This window comes from Macaca nemestrina, chromosome 2, assembly GCF_043159975.1.
Source record: "Macaca nemestrina isolate mMacNem1 chromosome 2, mMacNem.hap1, whole genome shotgun sequence".
NCBI lineage: Eukaryota > Metazoa > Chordata > Mammalia > Primates > Cercopithecidae > Macaca > Macaca nemestrina.
The window spans coordinates 48,687,432-48,708,581 of NC_092126.1; the positions used below are offsets into that span (position 1 = coordinate 48,687,432).

The 21,150-nt window shown below is 36.3% G+C and overlaps 1 protein-coding gene across 4 annotated transcripts in view; it reads right to left on the reverse strand.

Moving 5' to 3' along the window:
- The window catches only part of LOC105470016 (procollagen-lysine,2-oxoglutarate 5-dioxygenase 2), a 91,525-nt gene that overhangs the window by 22,834 nt on the left and 47,541 nt on the right, over positions 1-21,150 (reverse strand). For all 4 annotated transcript variants that reach the window (XM_011721710.2, XM_011721711.2, XM_011721713.2 and 1 more), the window contains exons 4-7: positions 15,253-15,416; positions 11,533-11,645; positions 9,274-9,337; positions 7,756-7,853 (exon numbers count right to left, since the gene is read on the reverse strand). In XM_011721710.2, coding sequence (XP_011720012.2) covers positions 7,756-7,853; positions 9,274-9,337; positions 11,533-11,645; positions 15,253-15,416 — 439 coding nt within the window. The remainder of the gene's footprint in view (positions 1-7,755; positions 7,854-9,273; positions 9,338-11,532; positions 11,646-15,252; positions 15,417-21,150) is intronic.

Below are 21,150 nucleotides of genomic sequence, written 5' to 3' on the forward strand. Positions count from 1 at the left end.
GTAAAATGAAATCAAAAGAAAGAAAGTCCATGTTAAACATGGGGATCAAAAAAATGGACAAAAATGTCAACTATAGTTTTCTAGCTTCTTAAAGTCCTAAAGGAGATGTTAAGGTGAGGAATACATGAAGTAGTTGGGTACCATTTTGCCAGGTTCCTCTCAAATATTTGGGATCCTGTTCAAATATTCTTATCGTACTGAAACACTGAAACAAATACTGCTGAAACAAGAACTTTAAAATGGGAAAAACTTTGCGTTGTACAGATATAGCTACACTGAATCTCTACAGCAAAATTAGAAGACATGGACAAGTAAGCCATTTAAAAATTTCTTCTGGACTACAGGATAATTCAGGAAACAAATTACAAGGCAGGAAATATGCAGTCATGATATTAATGACATTTCAAGAGTCGATGTGGTCATTTTAATGTGTCTTGATAATAAAAACAAAAATAAATATTTTACTGTTGTCAAATGACAAAGGCAAACATTAATCATTTGTGTTCTACAAAGGCAAACATTAATCATTTGTGTTCTACAAAATATCACTGTTTTGAAGGAAAAATATCTATGTGGAAATGTATTCCTGTTTAGCATTATTTTTTAAAAAGATGAAGAATATGCAAGGGTGAAAAGCATAGTTTTGTTTAAAATATCCTGAGAAAAAGTTTTTTTTTAAAGACAGAAAAAATTTCCCAAATATTTGGCCATATCTAAAATCTCCATTATATATAAAGAATGGTATTTCCACCACCTCAGAAATCTTATTAAAAATGTAAAATTTATTTCATGAATTATTGATCAGTCTACTAGAATCCCTATATGAATATTAAAATGATCACTAGTTTTAAAATGTTAGAGCATAAAAGACAGCACTTTCAGTTTCCAGAATTAAACCTGTCACTTTCCTACCTTCTGCTTTTTATCTCAATTTGTTTCCTAGATAACTAAGATCTTTTAGAAACATTACTTTTGACTAGAAACTTCCCTCTTTTGGACCTCTCACCACACAGGCAGAGGTTATCCACTATCACCACCTCCCATTCACATCTGTTTTCCTCATGAAAACAGCAGACATTTTTGCTGGCAGCTCTAGACGGCGCAGAAGGCTGTTTATGCAGTTAGGCTGCTACGGGCACTCTTGGGCTACTAGGTGGTAGTATTTTCCTGATTCTTCTTTCACAATATCAAAATGTTCCCAAGTATAATGTCATTTTCATTGACAAAGAAACTTTTCCACCCAAATTCTTTCCTCTTTCTTCCTTTTAAGAATTATATCCAATTATTCAAGGTCACAGTGACCGAAGTACTACAGTTTTTATACACAAAATTAACATCTCTATTTTTATTACAAATCAGTTTCAGAAATTAGCTATGTTCACGTGCAGATCAGGTCACTGGCTATTCCCTCGTTTACTTTCTCTTTTGTAATCAATGTGCAAAAATTGCAAGCATTCCTATAAACTAATAATAGCCAAATTATGAGTGAACTCCCATTCACAACTGCTACAAAGAAAATAAAACACCTAGGAATACAACTTACAAGGGACGTGAAGGACCTCTTCAAGGAGAATTACAAACCACTGCTCAATGAAATAAAAGAGGACACAAACAAATGGAAGAACATTCCATGCTCAAGGATAGGAAGAATCAGTATCGTGAAAATGGCCAAACTGTCCAAAGTAATTTATAGATTCAATGCTACTCCCATCAAGCTACCATTGACTTTATTCGCAGAACTAGAAAAAACTAATTTAAATTTCATATGGAACCAAAAAAGAGCCCGTATAACCAAGACAATCCTAAGCAAAAAGAACAAAGCTGGAGGCATCATGCTACCTGACTTCAAACTATACTACAAGGCTAGAGTAACCAAAACAGCATGGTACCGGTAACAAAACAGATATATAGACCAATGGAACAGAACAGAGGCCTCAAAAATGACACCACACATCTACATCCATCTGATCTTCAACAAACCTGACAAAAACAAGCAATGGGGAAAGGATTCCCTATTTAATAAATAGTGCTGGGAAAACTGGCTAGCCATATGCAGAAAACAGAAACTGGACCTCTTCCTTACACCTTATAAAAATTAACTCAAGATGGATTAAAGGCAAACCTAAAACTATAAAAACCCTAGAAGAAAACCTAGGCAATACCATTCAGGCCACAGGCATGGGCAAAGACTTCATGACTAAAACACCAACAGCAATAGCAACAAAAGTCAAAATTGACAAATGGGATCTAATTAAACTAAAGAACTTCTGCTCTGTAAAAGAAACTATCATCAGAGTGAACAGGCAACCTACAGAACGGGAGAAAATTTTTGCAATCTATCCATCCAATATCCAGAATCTACAAGGAACTTAAACAAATTCACAAGAAAAAAAGCAACCCCATCAAAAAGTGGGCGAACGATATGAACAGATACTTCTCAAAAGAAGACATTTATGTGGCCATCAAACATGGAAAAAAGCTCATCACTGATGACATCACTGGTCATTAGAGAAATGCAAATCAAAACCACAGTGAGATACCATCTCAAGCCAGTTAGAATGGCAATCACTAAAGTCTGGAAATAACAGATGCTGGTGAGGATATAGAGAAATAGGAATGCTTTTACACTGTTGGTGGCAGTGTAAATTAGTTCAACCATTGTGGAAGACATTGTGGTGATTCCTCAAGGATCTAGAACCAGAAATACCATTTGACCCAGTAATCTCATTACTGGGTACATATCCAAAGGATTGTAAGTCATTCTACTATAAAGACATATGCACATGTATGTTTATTGCAGCACTATTTACAATAGCAAAGACTTGGAACCAACCCAAATGCCCATCAGTGATAGACTGGATAAAGAAAATGTGGCATGAAATACCACGTATTTCATGAAGTACTATGTAGCCATAAAAAAAGAATGAGTTCACATCCTTTGCAGGGACAAAGATGAAGCTGGAAACCATCATCCTCACCAAACTAACACAGAAACAGGAAACCAAACACTGTATGTTCTCACTCATAAGTGGGAGCTGAACAATGAGAACTCATGGACACAGGGAGCGGAACATGACACACTGGGGCCTGTTATGGGGTGGAGGGAAAGGGGAGGGAGAACATTAGGACAAATACGTAATGCATGCGAAGTTAAAAACCTAGATGACAGATTGACAGGTGCAGCAAACCACCATAGCACATGTATACCTATGTACAACAAACCTGCACGTTCAGCACATATATCCAAGAACTTAAAGTAAAATTTTAAAAAGCAACCAAATTCGTGACAATTAAGACGTATATTGTTTGATATTTAAAAGGTTGAACATTAAAATGTGCATCTTATACATTACTAACAATAAATGGGTTTCAAGAATAAAAAGTAAAGAAGTAAAGCTTCAAACTAGAAACCAGTTTCTATCTAAAAATTGATTCATGTTAGATTTATACAGACAAGTATGAAAATAATTATTTAAAGTACCTAAACACGTTGTAAATAAAATGTTAATTCAGAAACACAAAATTGTTTATGTACTACTATGAAAACAAATGAAAATATAAATGTTCAAAGATATACACTGAGGAGACATAAAAATTGAAAGCAGCTATGAATTAAAACCATATGGGAGGGCAGTATAAATTATTTAAAATTATTAAAATTATTTTTTCTGATGGCATAAAATTTGGAGAAAGTAGGAAACAAGCTCATTTTACACAGTTTAGTATTATGAACACACTATAATCACTTCACCACTTATAGATTGTGTATATTTTTAATGAAAAAAATTGCTTAAATGTTTAGTTCAATATTATGGCTCAAAACCCCGTCATTATAAACATCCATTACTAAACAAAATAATAAGTAAAACTAACTTACAAAAAATCATACCAAAAATCCTTCCACTTTTTATAAAGGTTAAAAAATGTTTGTAGTGATCAGCTTTCTTTTCCCATCAGCCTGGATAAGAAGAATATGTGACAAACTCATTTGAATTTATTTAATTTTAACCTAATATTAGAAAGTATTAGTGTTAGTTAAACATTTACATATTCAAATTTTCTTGAGTTTTTGTATTATACCAAATATTTATAATAAAGCTTCATATTTTATTGTCTAATAGAATAATAAAATGAACTAGATATGATCATATCAGATAAAACATAATACGAGCATCACATAGCTTGAAACGCCAGAAACAGTGATAGCGCAAATTGAAAATGTTTCCAGGAAGACTTAATATTTCTTAGTACACCTAGGTCTTTCTAAATGATTAAGGATTCGTGCTCCTTTTCTTGTGATATGTCCTTTAGTTACTTTTTAAAGCTCCAGTCAGCATCATCCTGGAAATTTGGAAGGAATTGGTGATCACGTTGAAATCACTGAACATAAGGCCTTATCCATAATCACTAAATTCTCAGACCAAAATCACTCTTCAAAGACATTTAAATTTTTGAGACATGGTCTTGCTTTGTCGCCAAGGCTGGAGTGCAGTGGCCCGATCTTGGCTGACTGCAACCTCTGCCTCCCAGGTTTAAGCGATTCTTGTGCCTCAGCCTGCCAAGTAGCTGAGATTACAAGCACCTGCCTAATTTTTTTGTTGTTGTTTTGTTTTTGTATTTTTAGTAGAGACAGGGTTTCACCATGTTGGCCAGGCTGTGACATGAGGCATGAACCACTGCACTGGCCTAAACTTGATTCAAACATTATATTACCAAGGAGGAACAGAACACTATGTAGTTATGGGAAAAGTGGGATTCTACCAACTCTTGACTAACTGGCACTGACAGTATCACAGAAAGCTAAAACAGTGACTACACACACATAGTAAAGGGATTCATTTATCAGATTTGCCTAGGGAAAGTTACAGTGACCAAGAGTAGTTTTTGTTTGTTTGTTTGTTTTGAGACAGAGTTTTGCTCTTGCTGCCCAGGCTGGAGTGTAATGGCACGATCTTGGCTCACTGCAACCTCTGTCTCCCAGGTTCCAGCGACTCTCTTGTCTCAGCCCTCTCAAGTAGCTGGGATTAAAGACATGTGCCACCACCTCCAGCTAATTTTGTATTTTTAGTAGAGACAGGGTTTCACCCTGTCTTGGTCAGGCCACTCTTGAACTCCTGCCCTCAAGTGATCTGACCCACCTAAGCCTTTCAAAGTGCTGGGATTAAAGGCATGAGCCACCGTGCCCAGCCAACCAATAGTAATCTGGTAATTCGTTTGCCCTGCCAGAAAATAATCTGCCTTACTACTCCCAAGAATAATGCTAGGTCATTAGATTATTGACTCTAACATTCAATTAAGATTTGTTGAAAGCCGAGTATTTGCCTCACATGTGCTGGACCCTGGGGAAACAAAAGTAAACAAGACAGATAAGATTTCTGTAATTCCTAGACCAAAGGCCTAACAAGTAAGAGAGACCAGAAAACAGGCAAATATCATTCCTGTCCAGTGTGTGATATATACTGTAACAGAAGTAGTTCCAGATATTACAAAAGCATACAAGGGACCCAAAAAGTAAAGACTACACTGACACCTAAAAGATAAGGAGGACTTAGCAGGTAGAGATACAGCAGGTGGGAATTGGGGCAGAGGATTCCAGGATATATAAAAAGCATGTACAGAAGACTTGCAGACACAGCAACATGAAACTTCCGCAAAATTGAAAGTAATGTAGTATTGTTGAGCAGAGAGGGAGAAAGGAGAAAATGAATGTGAAGAGGGTGTGAATATGAGCAGTGTTGGGAGTGGGACAGTGAATGGGGTGGTAGATCGGTGGCCACTAAAGCAGGAGCAAAATAAAGAGCCTTGTAAGACAAGTTGAGGATTTTCAACTTTATACCTAAGTTTACAGAAAGTCATTATATAGGTGAGTAGAGTGACAGGGTTTCTGCTTTGGCAGAATACTCTAGTTTCAGGATCCTGGGGGTGTGATTGCTACTACTGGGAGGCTGCAGGTGGCCTCAACTAAGAAAGTTGCTATGGCCACTGAGAAAATCAGATAAAACCAGCATGCACAGGAGTTAGGAACAGAGGGTTTTTGGAGTGGGAAGTGCCTAGAGCCAAAACAAAACAGAGGTTCTGGTTAACCACTGGGTTATAAGGGAAGGTAAGGCTGCGAGTCTTAATTTCTGGATATATATAACACAGAAATCTACCACTTGAGTATTTTGACCTGGAGTTTAGGAAAGACACAGGAGTTAGAGCAAGGATTTGAAAACCACCAGCATTTAGAGAATTCACTGATGAGGGAATGACTCAAATTACCCAACAAAGTATATGGAAAAGAAAAGGAAGAGGCCTCAGACAGCCCCTGTGAACATTTACTAAAACAGTAAGGATGCGGGTCACTACATGCACACAAACTTAAAAATAAGCATTTTAAAGAACAATGGAGATTGAAGAGGAAAGCCCAGAAAATTAATAGACAAAGCAGCAGAGCATCGTGGAAGCAAAAGGAAGGAGCATTCAACTAGGACCAAATGAGATCAACAAATTGTCAAATGCTGTCTTTAGGTGAAATAAAAATAAGGGCTGAAGAATGTCCACTACTCAACAAAGATTTCACCACAGACCTTAACAAGAGCATTTCTTAGTGTGATGGGAAGAAGTGGAATAGTGACAGCGAGTTATCTATATTTTAAGAAAGTTTGGCTGTGAAGGGGAATAAAAAAGTCAGGTGCAGCCTGGAAGGCAGTGTGGGTTGAAGAGGATGTTTTACCTTGTGTTGGCTTGGTTGGGTTTGGTTTGCAAGATGGAGGAGACTTAAGGGTCTTCAACATGCTAATAAGGAGATGACAGAGTTGGGGAAACTGATTATAAGATAGAGACTGAAGGAGGGCACAAGATAGAGATTGCTTTGTAGGAAGGCTAGAATGGGATAAAAACCAAAGGGAAAAGATTAACTAGAAGAGACAAGAATCTACTTCTTTCAGTTTGATGGAGCAAAAGTTGCCAGCATGGGTTTTCCTTGCATTTCTTTCCATTCACATATCTTTTCCTGGAATTCAGATCACTCATTCCATTTTCAAATGTTAAAACAGAAGCCCACATCCCCCAATATTTTCTTCCCACAATGAAAATCTGTAAATCCCTTTTCTAGGTACTCAAATCAGGCATTTCAGCATGTCAGAAGGTTGTTTTAAGCACAGTATTACTATATTTTTTCAATGCAATTTACGTTCCAGCTTGATTGGACCACGCAAAACAAACTTTTCATCTATAAATTTTGCAGTCAATAACATTTTTAGCAAGCTCAGTTATATACATTTGAAACAGAAAGGATCCAAAATATTATTGGTCAAATTATGTCACTTTCATTACTGTAGTTAATGAAATAAGAAAAAGAGGAAGCTTTCTGGATATATGTAATACCCCAATCTTAACAGTGTTGTTAACTTAGAAAACGGCAAGTCAGGTGAAACAAATGATCTCTTAACGTCCTGAGCAATTCCTAATGAGAAAGGATACCCAGTATAGAGAAATGTGGCTCACTCCCAAGTTAGTTGTTATTATTTAATGAAACACTAAATGTGCTATAAATACAATAAAAGGCTATCACTCTGCTGAGGAAAAATCATCAGTTTGATTAATTAATTAGTATAAACCCAGATGATATACTGTGTAAAAGATGAAGCCTTTATTTTAGCACCAAAATAAAGTATTTGAAAGAAATTTTTAAAAATAAAATAGATGAAATTCCACGTATCAATCCATAGTCTATCTCCAAGAAAGAGCCAAATGAAAGTAACTGTTACTTACCTTGGTGGGTCCATTTCCATTAATCGCCACTGGTAATGTTTCATAAAATGTATTCTTAGCTCTGGCTTTGCCATTTTCAAATTTTAAAACAACTTCATCTGGGTTAAAAAGAGAAAATAGACTTTAGTAATTTAAAATATATGTGTGTGTGTGTGTGTGTGTGTGTGTGTCTGTATTCGTGTGTCTGTGTATGTGTGTGTGTCATCATTAAAAAATTTCTCATGAATGTAATATTCCATGGGCTACAACACTTCTAGTAACTTCATCTACTCCAAGTCAGCAGATACCCAAAATGAAGGATGACAGTGACAACAGATACTGATACCAAACTCACTCCAACCTGGCACAAGTAAAATGACTGAGGTGCAAAGCCACTGAGCTGTCTGTTAGAATAATTCATCTTGCAATCCTGCCTCTGCCCCTTCATAGTAATGTTATTCTTGCCAAGTTAAAGTAGTATCTCAGTTTAGTCATCTATCAAATGGTATCCATGCTTGCCTTTTAGGGTTACATGGTGAGTAGAATATTGTCTGGCATAAGCAAGGTTTCTGCAATTGGCTACCAATGACAATATTTCCCGTTCTTAAAAATCAGACCTAGCACATTAATTAAGATAAAACTCAAGTCAGAGGGGAGCACAGCCATCTTTTTAAAATTTACTGAGCAATCCAAACTAAACATTTTGCATTGTGAGAATCCTTTTTTTTTTTTTTTTTTTTAAGAGACTGGGTCTCACTTTCTGGCCCAGGCTGGAGTACAAGGGCATGATCACAACTCATTGCAGCCTCAAACTCCTGGGATCAAGCAATCCTCAGCCTCTCAAATGGCTGGGACTATAGGCACGCACCACCATGCCTGACTAGATTTTAAGAATCTTTTTACTAAATGAACTGACTTGAAGTACTGATTGAATTACAATATATTCTCAATTTTATGCATATATTTTAAAGTATTTATGTGTTAATTATAATATTTTAAATTTTACTGTATTGATTGGTTTTACTATATTATCAAGATATATGTAGCTACAATACACAAGCACATATGTATATCCACACATGAGCATGTACACACGTACACACACACATACACACACACACACACTCACACTCTTCCCTGGTCTACCTGTCTAGTTGTCACCAGTTATCTTTCAGTTGGGTCAAAAGGATCTACCCTAACACTCTGGGTAATTCGTGACACAAAGAATTTCACTGGAAAATGTGTAATGATAAAGTGTAATCAATTCATAAACTTATCTAAAGTTCCCAAATGGTGACACACTAAATTTTAAGTTACCTAAAGCCAGAAGCTTATCTTTTTCACCCTAGTCATAGGAAATGATTTTAATTTAATGTACCAAAGTTAAGTTCAAGTCCAGTATTTTTTTTTAAGTTACAATAATTACAATATTTACACTGTCAACCTTAGTCACAGCCCCCAAATGGACATAACAAAGGAAAGATAGTTGAAAACACAGGTGTTTGTGTACTTAAGCAATCCGGTATTTAGGAACCATACCTACAGCTCCATTTAAGGTCTGGAAAATTTTGCATTTGTGATCCAATGTGATGTTAATAGCTTCCTAAAACATAAGAATAGAAATGATACTGAAAATGACAACAAAAGCAGCAAACATTATTAATACAGTTTGTTCTTTGAGGGAATTTAAAGTTAAATATTCTTATATCTTAAGTGTCTAACCAAAATATTTAGATGACTAAAGTATTTAGCTAAAACATAGAAACTGCTATGGTTGCAACTCATTGCAAAATACACTTAAAGAAAATCTTGTTTCCTAATGACAGCAACTACAAACACACAATTAAGTAACTTTTATATCTGTATCCAGTATATATAGTAAATTTATTAAATATCAACTTATATTGGTAAATATTATAAAAGTATTCCCAAATTAGAAAATCTTGCTTTACTGTTCTCCAAAGTTTCACTTACATCAATTTCAGGAATATTCTATCTAGGGCCTATGGGAGACTGCTTATTGTACCCAACATTCCCTCAACTTCCCAATAAGGAACTCAGATTTTAGTAGCACACATCTGCTTAAAATTAAAAAAAAAAAAAAACAGATTTTCTTTTGGGTATTATGAGTAGGCACATAAATATGTTCTTATCAAAGTATGATAAACCATTCGGTAAGACTTCTAGAAAGGCTACTTAAAGAGAGTGATGAAACTGAGATGGCCTGTTTTTATTACTGTGCCTCTTTGTGCCCAGAATATGAATGCAATAACTGAAACTCAAGTAGTCATTTTGGACAAGGAAGTAAGATTAAAACTGGGAGCTATGGGCCAATGATAGAGCAACAAAAGAGCTATCCCTCTTGACAGCATAAAGCCTCCCTAACAGCCTTGTGCTCCCTACCTCGTAATTACTTTTAATGTGGGAGAAGGAAAAATAAATAAAAATATCTTTCTTATTTAGACCACTGCTATTTTGTGTTGCTTTATTTACTACAGTTTAAGTATTCTTATGAATAAAAAGCAAAAGCCTGTGTCTATAGCATAGTCCCATGGATCCTCAGGCTCTAACCTCTTAGGGATTTCATTATCATCTCCTTAAATCTTCAGGCTCCATATTTTCAAATATCTGAAATCCACAAATTGGCTATAAAGTCTCCTAAAAAGGATCATACCCATCCTTACAGGCTCTATCCACTCTGGGCCACCAAACACTTGAACAAGGACCAGGGCTTTTGGCCTCAATGTTTTCTCAACACCCATGATATCCAGGCTCCAAATCTCAGAGGAAGATCTCTGTCCTCAGGGGTATTACAGGTAATTTTCAAATTAAAAACTGTCTTTTGAGTGGCTTTAGTCACATGTCATTTCAAAATATCAAAAAAGGTGTTCTTTTACAATTGTAGCCAATTAAACACATAGAGTCTATGTTATTATCAAATGAAATAGAAAATTAAGTCCAGATTTTGGTTTTCAGAGAACCAAGGATCCAGTCCCTACAATGTCACTGACTATGTGGTCTCAGTTTCTCTATGGATAAAGTGTGGATACAGAGTCTAGCATCTAGCCTATCTAGGATCAAAGAAGCTCAGAGAGCTATAAAAGGGCTTTGCAAGGCTAAAGGACTACAAGTGAGAATACACTGCATTTTTTTAAACCGCAGAAGTTCACTCTGGTATCAAATGGCTTGGTGCAGCTTTTGAGAAAACAGTTATAGCTGCAAGATGGAGTGAATACAAGAATACACATTTATAATGCTCTACGTTGATAAATGACAGCTATTTACTCAAGATTATGAAAGAAGACATTCTCTAGAATCTTTAGGATTTCATTATTGTTTCTTTAAATCTCCAAGCTCAGAAGTTTTGATAATGTAATTTATTCTGTTATTCTAAGGCAGCCTAAGTGAGTATGCAGTGGAGGTAGGGCCATGACAACGGTGTGAGGGCTGCCATTTCATTTCAGTATCAAGTCATTTCAATATGTGTTTCAATACATATAGCACTGCATTACATAGTTCTTCTTTCCTTCTGCCTCATCCAACCAAGTTTGGCGAGTGTGCCGACTTGGCCACAAAAGAGAAGCCATAAAGACACACTAAGCTAGTGCTGATATCCAGTCAGGTGACATAAACCACTATCACCTATTAAAAATATGTTATCACCAAGAACATTTTGAAATTCGGTTTACCAGTTGCCACACTATCATAAAATCCTTTGTTTCTGACCACTCCACATTAACACAATATAACACACAAAACCAAATCAATAAAAGAAAAAAAATTGCAGCTGTTACACACCCTTTTCAGTGGATCAATGTAAATTTTCGTGTAAAAGAGCTGATCATCATCATTATCCTGGAGATTCCATTGTTGAACTATACGGTTGATATATGGAGCATAGCCAATAAATCCTGCAACACAGCAGAGAGAAAGTAGATAATTTAGGATTCAAAGACCAAAACTGGTGTCATATTAATTTCACTGACCAGTTGAACAGAGTTGTGAAGTCATGAAGTCTAATTCTTAGGTTGGAATTTCACACCTCATCATGAAAGAAATATGAATTATTGAGTGCCACTTGTTTTATATATAAACTCCAATAGAGTGTTTGCTACCAACTGCAAAACAGAAAATAACCAAACTCTTTTTAAATAAATGTGTCTCCAAAATTAATTGACAAAGCAGGGAGAACTAATGTTTTCCAAGGCTCCTAAGGGAAACAGATTTACTAGGAAAAGAATAGATTGAGACAAGAATTTTTTCTCTGACCTTCTACAAAGCTCTTCTTGGATTCTCTGCAGAAAACTCACTCTCTTACAGGATAAAATCTCTACTACGATGGTTTTACTGTCAGTGCCAGAGATGCTAATGCAATCAAAGGAATGCTGGATTTGTCACTAACTGCAAACATCCCAAAGAAATTTTATATCTAAGACATTTTGGAAATGTTTCCATTACTTTGGCCAGTCATCATTGTGCCTGCTAAACCATTTTCTGGCTAGGTTTTTTGTGTCATAGTCTGGAAAAAGGAAGTCTAAAATTGGATTGTTCTCCTTGGCCTTAGAGCATAAGCATTAAGACTGCCAATAACATTTGTCCATTAAAGACACAAACGGAATCATTTTTCCTGTCTGAATCTTCCTCTGAATTATGGAAATGCAGCCAAGCTGCTATGTTTCATTGACATTCAGTACTTTGAAAAAGGAACCAATGTTACTCCTGTAAGTTGAAGGAAAACCTTTTTAACTGTCAAAATTAAAATTTTCTTAAAAGAATTTAAAAAATAGGTCCAGGGAAATTACTGTTACCAAAAAAAAAAAAAAAAGAAAAAGAAAACATGACCAAAACCAATCACTGGTTGCTCATTTTTTGGTTCTTGCCATATAAAAAAATTTTTCTTTTTGGAGACACTCTCCCTCTGTCGCCCAGGCTGGAGTGCAAAGGCACAATCTTGGCTCACTGCAACCTCTGCCTCCCGAGTTCCCCTCCACCTTCCGCCTCCTGCCTCAGCCTCTCAAGTAGCTGGGATTACAGGTGCCCACCACCATGCCCGGCTAATTTTTGTATTTTTAGTAGAGATGGGGTTTCACCATGTTGGTCAGGCTGGTTTCGAACTCCTGACCCCAGGTGATCTGCCCGCCTCGGCCTCCCAAAGTGCTGGGATTACAGGTGTGAGCCACCAGGCCCGGCATCAAATAAAAAAAATTCTATAACATTAGAAGATAACACATTTTTTAAATCCCATGGCCAATCTTCTATGATGAAAAATGTACCACACAGAGACATGCAACATTTTCCAATGGTTTATATTACTGTTCTTCAAAAATTGTTTCCTTATTTGACAGATCCTAAATGTCCTCAATAAATGAAAAAAAAGCATCTATTTTCACATTACATATTTTATCTGATTTATATTTTTCTATTAAAAACTTTTTTTGTGGTTATTTTTGGAGATGGAGCTCTCACTCTGCCACCTAGGCTAGAGTGCAATGGGGCGCTCATGGCTCACTGCAGCCTCGAACTCCTGGGCTCAAACAATCTCCTCACCTCAGTCTCCGAAGTAGCTAGGAACACAGGCATGTGCCACCATGCCTAGATAATTAAAACAAATTTTTTTTAGTAGGGATAGGATTTCCCTATGTTGCACAGGCTGGCCTGAACTCCTGGGCTCAAGTCACCTTCCTGTCTAGGACTCCCAAAGTGCTGGGATTACAGGTTTGAGACATGGTGCCTGGCCTAAAACTACTTTTAAAAACTAAATAGTATGCCCATAAACAACTCATGTTCCTTAAATAACTGTAAATATGTGATCTGTGAAATTATTCAAATTTTTATTAAACATTTATATTTTCTGCCATTCTCTAATTATTTTGACTATAGAAAGCATAAGGATGATGCCTTGATATCCTTTTATGATTACTTTCCCACTTATAAACACCTTTTCCTTAATTAAACTGGCTTACAACTGTACTTGCTTGCTAATTTCTTGCTGTTTCCAAAGCATTGTGAGTCTGTCTGAAACCTAACCACTTGAGTACATACATCACTATTTGAGATAAATTTACATGAGATTTCACTTGCAAGTCATCTTCAGAAAATGTTCAACAAGTATAAATAAAACATGTCTCAGAGTTCCATAGCTACATATTTCCTTTAAAAAAATGGTTTTAAACAATGGAGGACTTAGAATAAGTTGCAAGATTAGACATATGTTACTGAAGTCTTGACAGTATGGAGGCCATGATGTGGAAGCAGCACCCATCCATGAGCTGAATGCTCAAGCAGAGAAGTGAGGGTGGGTACCCGTACTAGGGAGAGGCTTTGATGGTTCACGAACTGGAAGTCCAACAGAGAAAGACTGCTAAGGCAAGAAGCACAGAGTAACCAATATGATAAACCCTGGGTGCTCACTTGAATATGGAAGTTAAATCCAAAGGTGGTAGATAGATTTGGAGAAAAGAAAATGGTCAAGAGATCCCAGAAAGCATTACCTGTAGAAATATTGAGACGAAGAGGAAAAGAGATTTGAAGCCAGGCAGTACAAATTGGAATTTAAGGTTTCAAAAGTACAAAATCTATATGAGCTATCAAAGTTCCAACGTAAAACTGTGAGAATAGGTTGATAAAAAAAAGTGCAGGTGCAAAGAGCTGAAATTGAGGCATTACCAAGAAACTAAATCACACCCTAGTGGCTAAGCAAAGCCTAGAACCTGGAGCAGCACTTATTTTAACTAGCCTGGAAAGTATTGGTTATATACATGTAGACCATCCCCAAAATCCATTTTTCCAATGTGGTTTGCAATTTGTACCCAATTTGTTTCTCTAACATGTCCTTCATCCCATTTGGTTATGTCTTTTGTCCCTACGTTTACATTAATCTCAAACTAGTTAAAATAAATTTGTAGCCATTGCAATGTCCAAAGCCTAATTTTATTTAATTTCCAAAAGGCTGAACTAAGGAATGTGGTAGTTCGTTCCTTTAATCCATGGTAACACAGCTAATGCAATATTAAGTATACCCAGACACCCAATGTTAGATATTTTTCACTACTGAGTTCAAGACAGATCATTTATTTACTCCCAAAATGTTTAAAATCAGATAATATTAAGTAATACCTATTCTTAAAAGCTACTTGATTGAAGACTGAGAATAATTTTTTTCAAGTAAGGAAACTTACTAATCTTATTATCCTATAGCAAGAAAATTCTCAGTGTGTCATATTAAAGGAACTGGATCCGTAATTTTCTTCCTTTAACAACAGAATTTCTCTAGAAGTCACTTAAATTTGAAAAACATGAGTTTCCTCACTTATAATGTGGAAATTATAACATTCATACTACCTAGTGTTATTAGGAACACCAACTCACATAATAAATGGGAAAATGCTTTGTCAATATAGTAATAGTAAGATAAGGGTTATTTAAAACTTCATATCTAAAGTTACTACATCTACAAAAATGGTTGTTTCATTAGTCTTTATAACTTGCATTAAACTTTTCTTCCAGTATCTAACTCACCTCCTGAATTCAGATAGCGTTTCCCAATGTGCACAACAGGATATTTGTCTGCTAGTCTTTTATCTGGCCACAGAATTCCATCTGCTGCAAAGACCACTTTGTGGTTTGCCTTTTGGAATTTTTTTAGAACTTCTTCTGGACCACCAGCAAATATGACATCGAAGCTGTTCAATGAGGAAAAAAGGTGTTTTAAAATACACTTGTCAGAATCTAGGCACATAAACCATGAAAAGTTCCCTAGCAAAAGTCAGAATCTAGAATACAATGCAAGATTAATACTTGTGCCAACTATTTACACAGAACACCAAACAAAATTTCTCTCAAATTATATGAATTGTATTGAATTATTAGTGTTTATATTACATTAGCAAATGAAGTCCAAATGAAAGACAGCTTTTTTAGTGTTAGCCTTAATTTTTTTTTCAATAATCACTTATTCCCAAATTGAAATTCTAAAACAGGATTGAAATGTTAGAAATGCAGTTACTTGTTGTATAACTTAATAATACAGATACAGTCATTTACAGAAGTTGCCATAACTGCCTAATATTTCTAATAAATTGGTACCAGTCCATTACAGTTTCTGAAGAATTATCTTTGACAAAATGTGTTTAACTGCTAAATGTCATCAATATATGTTGAATATTTGAATGACTGTTTAGCACGGAATCTTAAAATAAGTGTGTACAGAAAACTGCAGGTTTTTAAAGCTCAATATGCTTGGGGGAAATTTTTATAAAAACTGACACTACCATTTAATATCTATAATTTCATTGATTTTTCTGATGACCTTCTTCCTCATAGTTCATTCACAGAATCACAATGAATTAACAAAATGTGAAATATAAAAGTCACTATCAAAATTTTTCTACTTTGCAATAAGTTATTTATTCATTACAATCACAAATTATTTTACATTTTTTTACATCAGTGCACCTTAAGACCAAAGGTTTCCAGTGATGATAAATTAATGACTTACCATCCCAGTAGCTAATAGCATAATTGTAAAGCCACTCACATCATACAATTTGAAGTCTGCCAGGTGGGTTTCTAATCCCAGCTCTGCCACCTGATATGCGAATAACCTTAGGACAAGTCACTAAACCTCTTTATACTTTACTACTTAACTGTAAAGTATAAAATGGAGGGAAAAGTAGTATCTATATCCTCAAGTTAAAATTTTAAAAAATTAAAAATAATTCCTGGCACACTGTAAACACTGAACAAAGTTAAAAATTAACATGAAAGGGACTAGAGTGAAGGGAGAGACAGAGGAAAACTCACTTCAAAGCTTTTACAAATCTGTAGGTTAAAATAATTTTATTTTTAGCCAAATACTTGTACTTTTGAAACTGAACTTGAAGTTACAATAAAATTTTTCTGACTGAAACCCCAAACTTTGCCGCGTATATTTAAAAAAACTGATTAATCTGACATTACAAAACATAACACTGTACTTTTTCTGCTAAGTACAACTGATTTCCTCAACCCGATTTAATGGTAGTATTTTCCTCAAGACTGTAAGTTGTTGATAATTGTTTTTTTAATAACGAAGACTGGGAAATAAGACCAGTTTTATGGGTAATTGGGCCATGAGAAGTGAGGCAAATAAACCAGTCTCTGAAACAGAGACTACCATGCGAGTGATAAACAGAGCCTTTGTGCATTGCCTGGAGATGGGGAAAAATAGCTTGTGATGTCAGAGCATCTTATGATTGGAGACTCCGACCAAACTGAATACGAAATTTTGCAGGTAGCAGCATGCATACAGTGTGGCAATTCCTTAAGGATCTAGAATTAGAAAGGCCATTTGACTGAGCAATCCCATTGCTGGGTATATACTCAAACAATTACAAATCATTCTTCTATAAAGATAAATGCACACATATGTTTATTGCAGCCTTATTTACAATAGCAAAGACTTGGAACCAACCCAAATGCCCATCAATGATAAACTGGAAAAAGAAAACGTGGCACATACACTACATGGAATACTATTCAGCCATGAAAAGAATGAGTTCATGTCCTTTGCAGGGACATGGATGAAGGTGGAAACCCATAATTCTCAGCAAACTAACACAGGAACAGAAAACCAAACACCACATGTTCCCACTCATAAGTGGGAGTTGAACAATGAGAATACATGGACACAGAAAGGGGACCATCACACACCGGAGCTTGTCGGTGGTGGGGGGGGGGGGATGGAGAGGGAGAGCATTAGGACAAATACCTAATTCATGCAGGGCTTAAAACCTAGATGAGGCCAGGCGCAGTGGCTCACACCTGTAATCCCAGCACTTTGGGAGGTCAAGGCAGGTGGATCATGAGCTCAAGAGATCAAGACCATCCGACATGGTGAAAACCCATCTCTACTAAAAACACAAAACTTCGCTGGGCGTGGTGGTGTGCACCTGTAATCCCAGCTACTTGGGAGGCTGAGGCAGGAGAATTGCTTGATCCCAGGAGGTGGAAGTTGCAGTGAGCTGAGATTGCGCCACTGCACTCCAGCCTGGCGACAGAGCGAAACTTGGTCTCAAAAAAAAAAAAAAAAAAAAACCCCTAGATGATAGGGTAATAGGTGCAGCAAACCACGATGGCACATGTGTACCTATGTAACAAACCTGCACGTTCTGCACATATATCCCAGAACTTAAAGTAAAATAAATATAAAATTTAAAAATTAAAAAAAGTTATAAATGCAATTCGGAATGTGAGTGAATATTTTTTGTCTTTGAAGCCCTAATGATGGATACAGATTATATAAATAGTACAGCTCAAACTATTAATAAATGTCAGTTGTTTGAAAAGGAGTTATGGCAACTCTTATAATTTAGCGTTTTATAAGCCTGCATTATCTTTATAACAAAACACAATTATTTTAAGGCAAAAAGTCAAGACAAAAGTTATCACATAATTCAATTAAAAATTTGCCTTTGAAGAAAAATTTCACATTGCTGAAACTTTTCCTATCTCATTCTAGTAGCACTGCTATTTCTGTGTTTAAATACTTTAGAAAAGTTATTTGAACTTATTTAAAACTTCTCAAAAGGCAAGAAAGGTTTCCTACTTAAATTTATTTTGGCTACAAAAAGTCAAATTGTCAAATTTTTAAAAATGCACACAGGTCATAAAAATATTCTTACAGAAACTGAGTCCATTTACATATGAAGAAAATAAAACTTGCCATATATAACTGTGGTAAGTATGCCTGGGTCCTGCAAAAACCATAAGACTCTACCTGATGTGGTCATACTGAGTCCCCTGCCAGACATGTCAGTGCTCTATCTCAATACATGACTGAGATTTTCCTAAGTGTTTTTCCGTTTTGTCCTTCTGTGTTCCCTACTTCTGTGACACCATCAACCACATAGTTAACTAGGTTGAAAATCTTTCATTCAGCCTTCACTCCTCTCTTTCCATGGCCTATCTCATGGAATCTTTTCCCTAATCCTATTGATTCTGTCTACTTAATTTATTTTGCATTCAAATCCTCTCCACTCCCACTAGAAGCCACAAGGCTAGATTAATTTTAAAACCCTAGAGACCTCCACATTACCTATCTCTTCCCCACTCATAATTAAGACTGTCTGACAAACTCTTTTAAAAATCATTCTGTGCCAGTTCCCAGACCCTATCAATGGTTCTCAACTATGGCCTACAGCAGGAGTCAGTAAATATTTATTCTCTGGCCTTTTACAGAAAATATTTTAGGTCTTGATGACCATACTGTCTGTCACAGTGACAACGCTGTCACTGTGCTGCAAAAGCCACCACAGACAATATGTAAACAAATGAGCACAGCTGCATTTCAACAAAACTTTTTGCAAAAACAGGCAGTGTTACAAGCCACAGAATCCATCATCTTGAGTCTTAACAAGAAGCAAAAGCTCCCATATAGCCAAAAAAGAAAGCAACAGAAGTGCTCCCTAACCTTGTCATTGAGCCCTGATCCTTTATCATTATAGGCATAAACTTCAGTGAAAAATTATAATCATCCAAACTATCAGCAGCACAGAAGTAGTTTCACACCTGATAATTCTTTCATCATATCTTCACCTGAAACATAGGTCTGTATTTCCAGAGATAATTAACACCATAAACCAATACTATGGATCCACTCCTAACCACCCACCATCAAAACACACACACACACACAGTTAAAAGTACCCACTTACCCAGCTGACCTTGCACAACAGATTATGATAAAAATCGCAATGAATTGATTAAAATTATTTTATAAATTTTGGAGGGAGGGAAAGGGAGTTAGTTGGCATAAAATGAATATTATTTTAACAGCTAAATATTGAACCATCCTGGCATTGCTGGGATAAATCCCACTTGATCATGGGGTATTTTTGTTGTGCTGTTGGAAAGAAAATAAGTGTATCAACGGGATACCTATACTTCCATGTTTACTGCAATACTATTTATAATAGCAAATATATGGAACAAATCTAAGTATATATCAACAGATGAATGGATAAAGGAAATATGGAGTACCTATATAATGGAATATTATTCACCCATAAAAAAGAAGGAAATCCTATTATTTGCAACAACAAAATAGTTAGAACTGGAGGTTATTAGGTTAATGACATAAGCCATGCACAAAAAGACAGTATCAGATGGTCTCACTCACATCTGGGAGCCAAAAAGGTTAAAGGGGCCAGGCGCAGGGGCTCACACCTGTAATGCTAGCATTTTGGGAGGCTGAGGCAGGTGGATGACGAGGTCAGGAGTTCAAGACCAGCATGGCCAAGATGGTAAAACCCTGTCTCTACTAAAAATACAAAAATTTGTGGGGCATGGTGATAGGTGCCTGTAATCCCAGCTACTCAGGAGGCTCAGGCAGGAAAATCGCTTGAACCCGCATGGCAGAGGTTGCAGTGAGCTGATATCGCGCCACTGCACTCCAGCCTGGGCAACAGAGTGAGACTCCACCAAAAAAAAAAAAAAAAAGTTAAAGGTAGAGAGCAGAATGATAGTTATCAGAGGCTGGGAACGGTGTGTGGGGACCAAGTGGGATGAAAAGAAGTTGGTGAATGGATGCAAACACACAGTTAGATAGAAAGAATAAGTTCTAACACTCTATAGCAGAGTAAGGTGACTATAGTTAACACACTGTGATATGGTTAGGCTTTGCGTCCCCACCCAAATCTCATCTTGAATTGTAATCCACATAATCTCCAAAATCCCCACATGTCAAGCGAGACCAGGAGGAGGTAACTGAATCATGGGGGCAGTTTCCCTCATGCTGTTCTCATGATAGTGAGTTTTCATGAGATCTTATGGCTTTAAAGGGGCTCTTCCCGCTTTGCTCAGCACTTCTCCTTCCTGACACCTTGAGAAGACGGTGCCTTGTTTGCCCGTCGCCTTCCACTATGATGATAAGGTTCCTGAGGCTTCCCCAGTCATGCTGAACTGTGAGTCGATTAAACCTCTTTTCTTTATGTATTACCCAGTTTCAGGCAGTTCTTTACAGCAATATAAAAATGGACAAATACACATTCTATATTTCAAAACAGCTGAAAGATAGGTATTGAAAGGTTCCTAACACATACAAATGATAAATATTTGAGGTGATGGATATCCTAAATACTCTGACTTGATCATTACCATTCTATGCATGTAACAAAATATCATATGTACCACATACATACGTATAAATATTATGCGTCAATAAAAAAGCTAAATATTACGTGGGGGATGTTCTTTGGAATAGTATATAATTTCATTTGCTGAATATGAAATCCTGGCTGAAGCTGGGCAGAGGTGGAAGTCAATGAGGACACTGTCTAGCTGGAGGGTTACTTCCTCCAAAATGACTTCTGAGAGTGGCCCAAGAGCTATAACACCACCTAAGATAAAGAGCAGCCAAAGAGAAAATGGTGGCAAAGA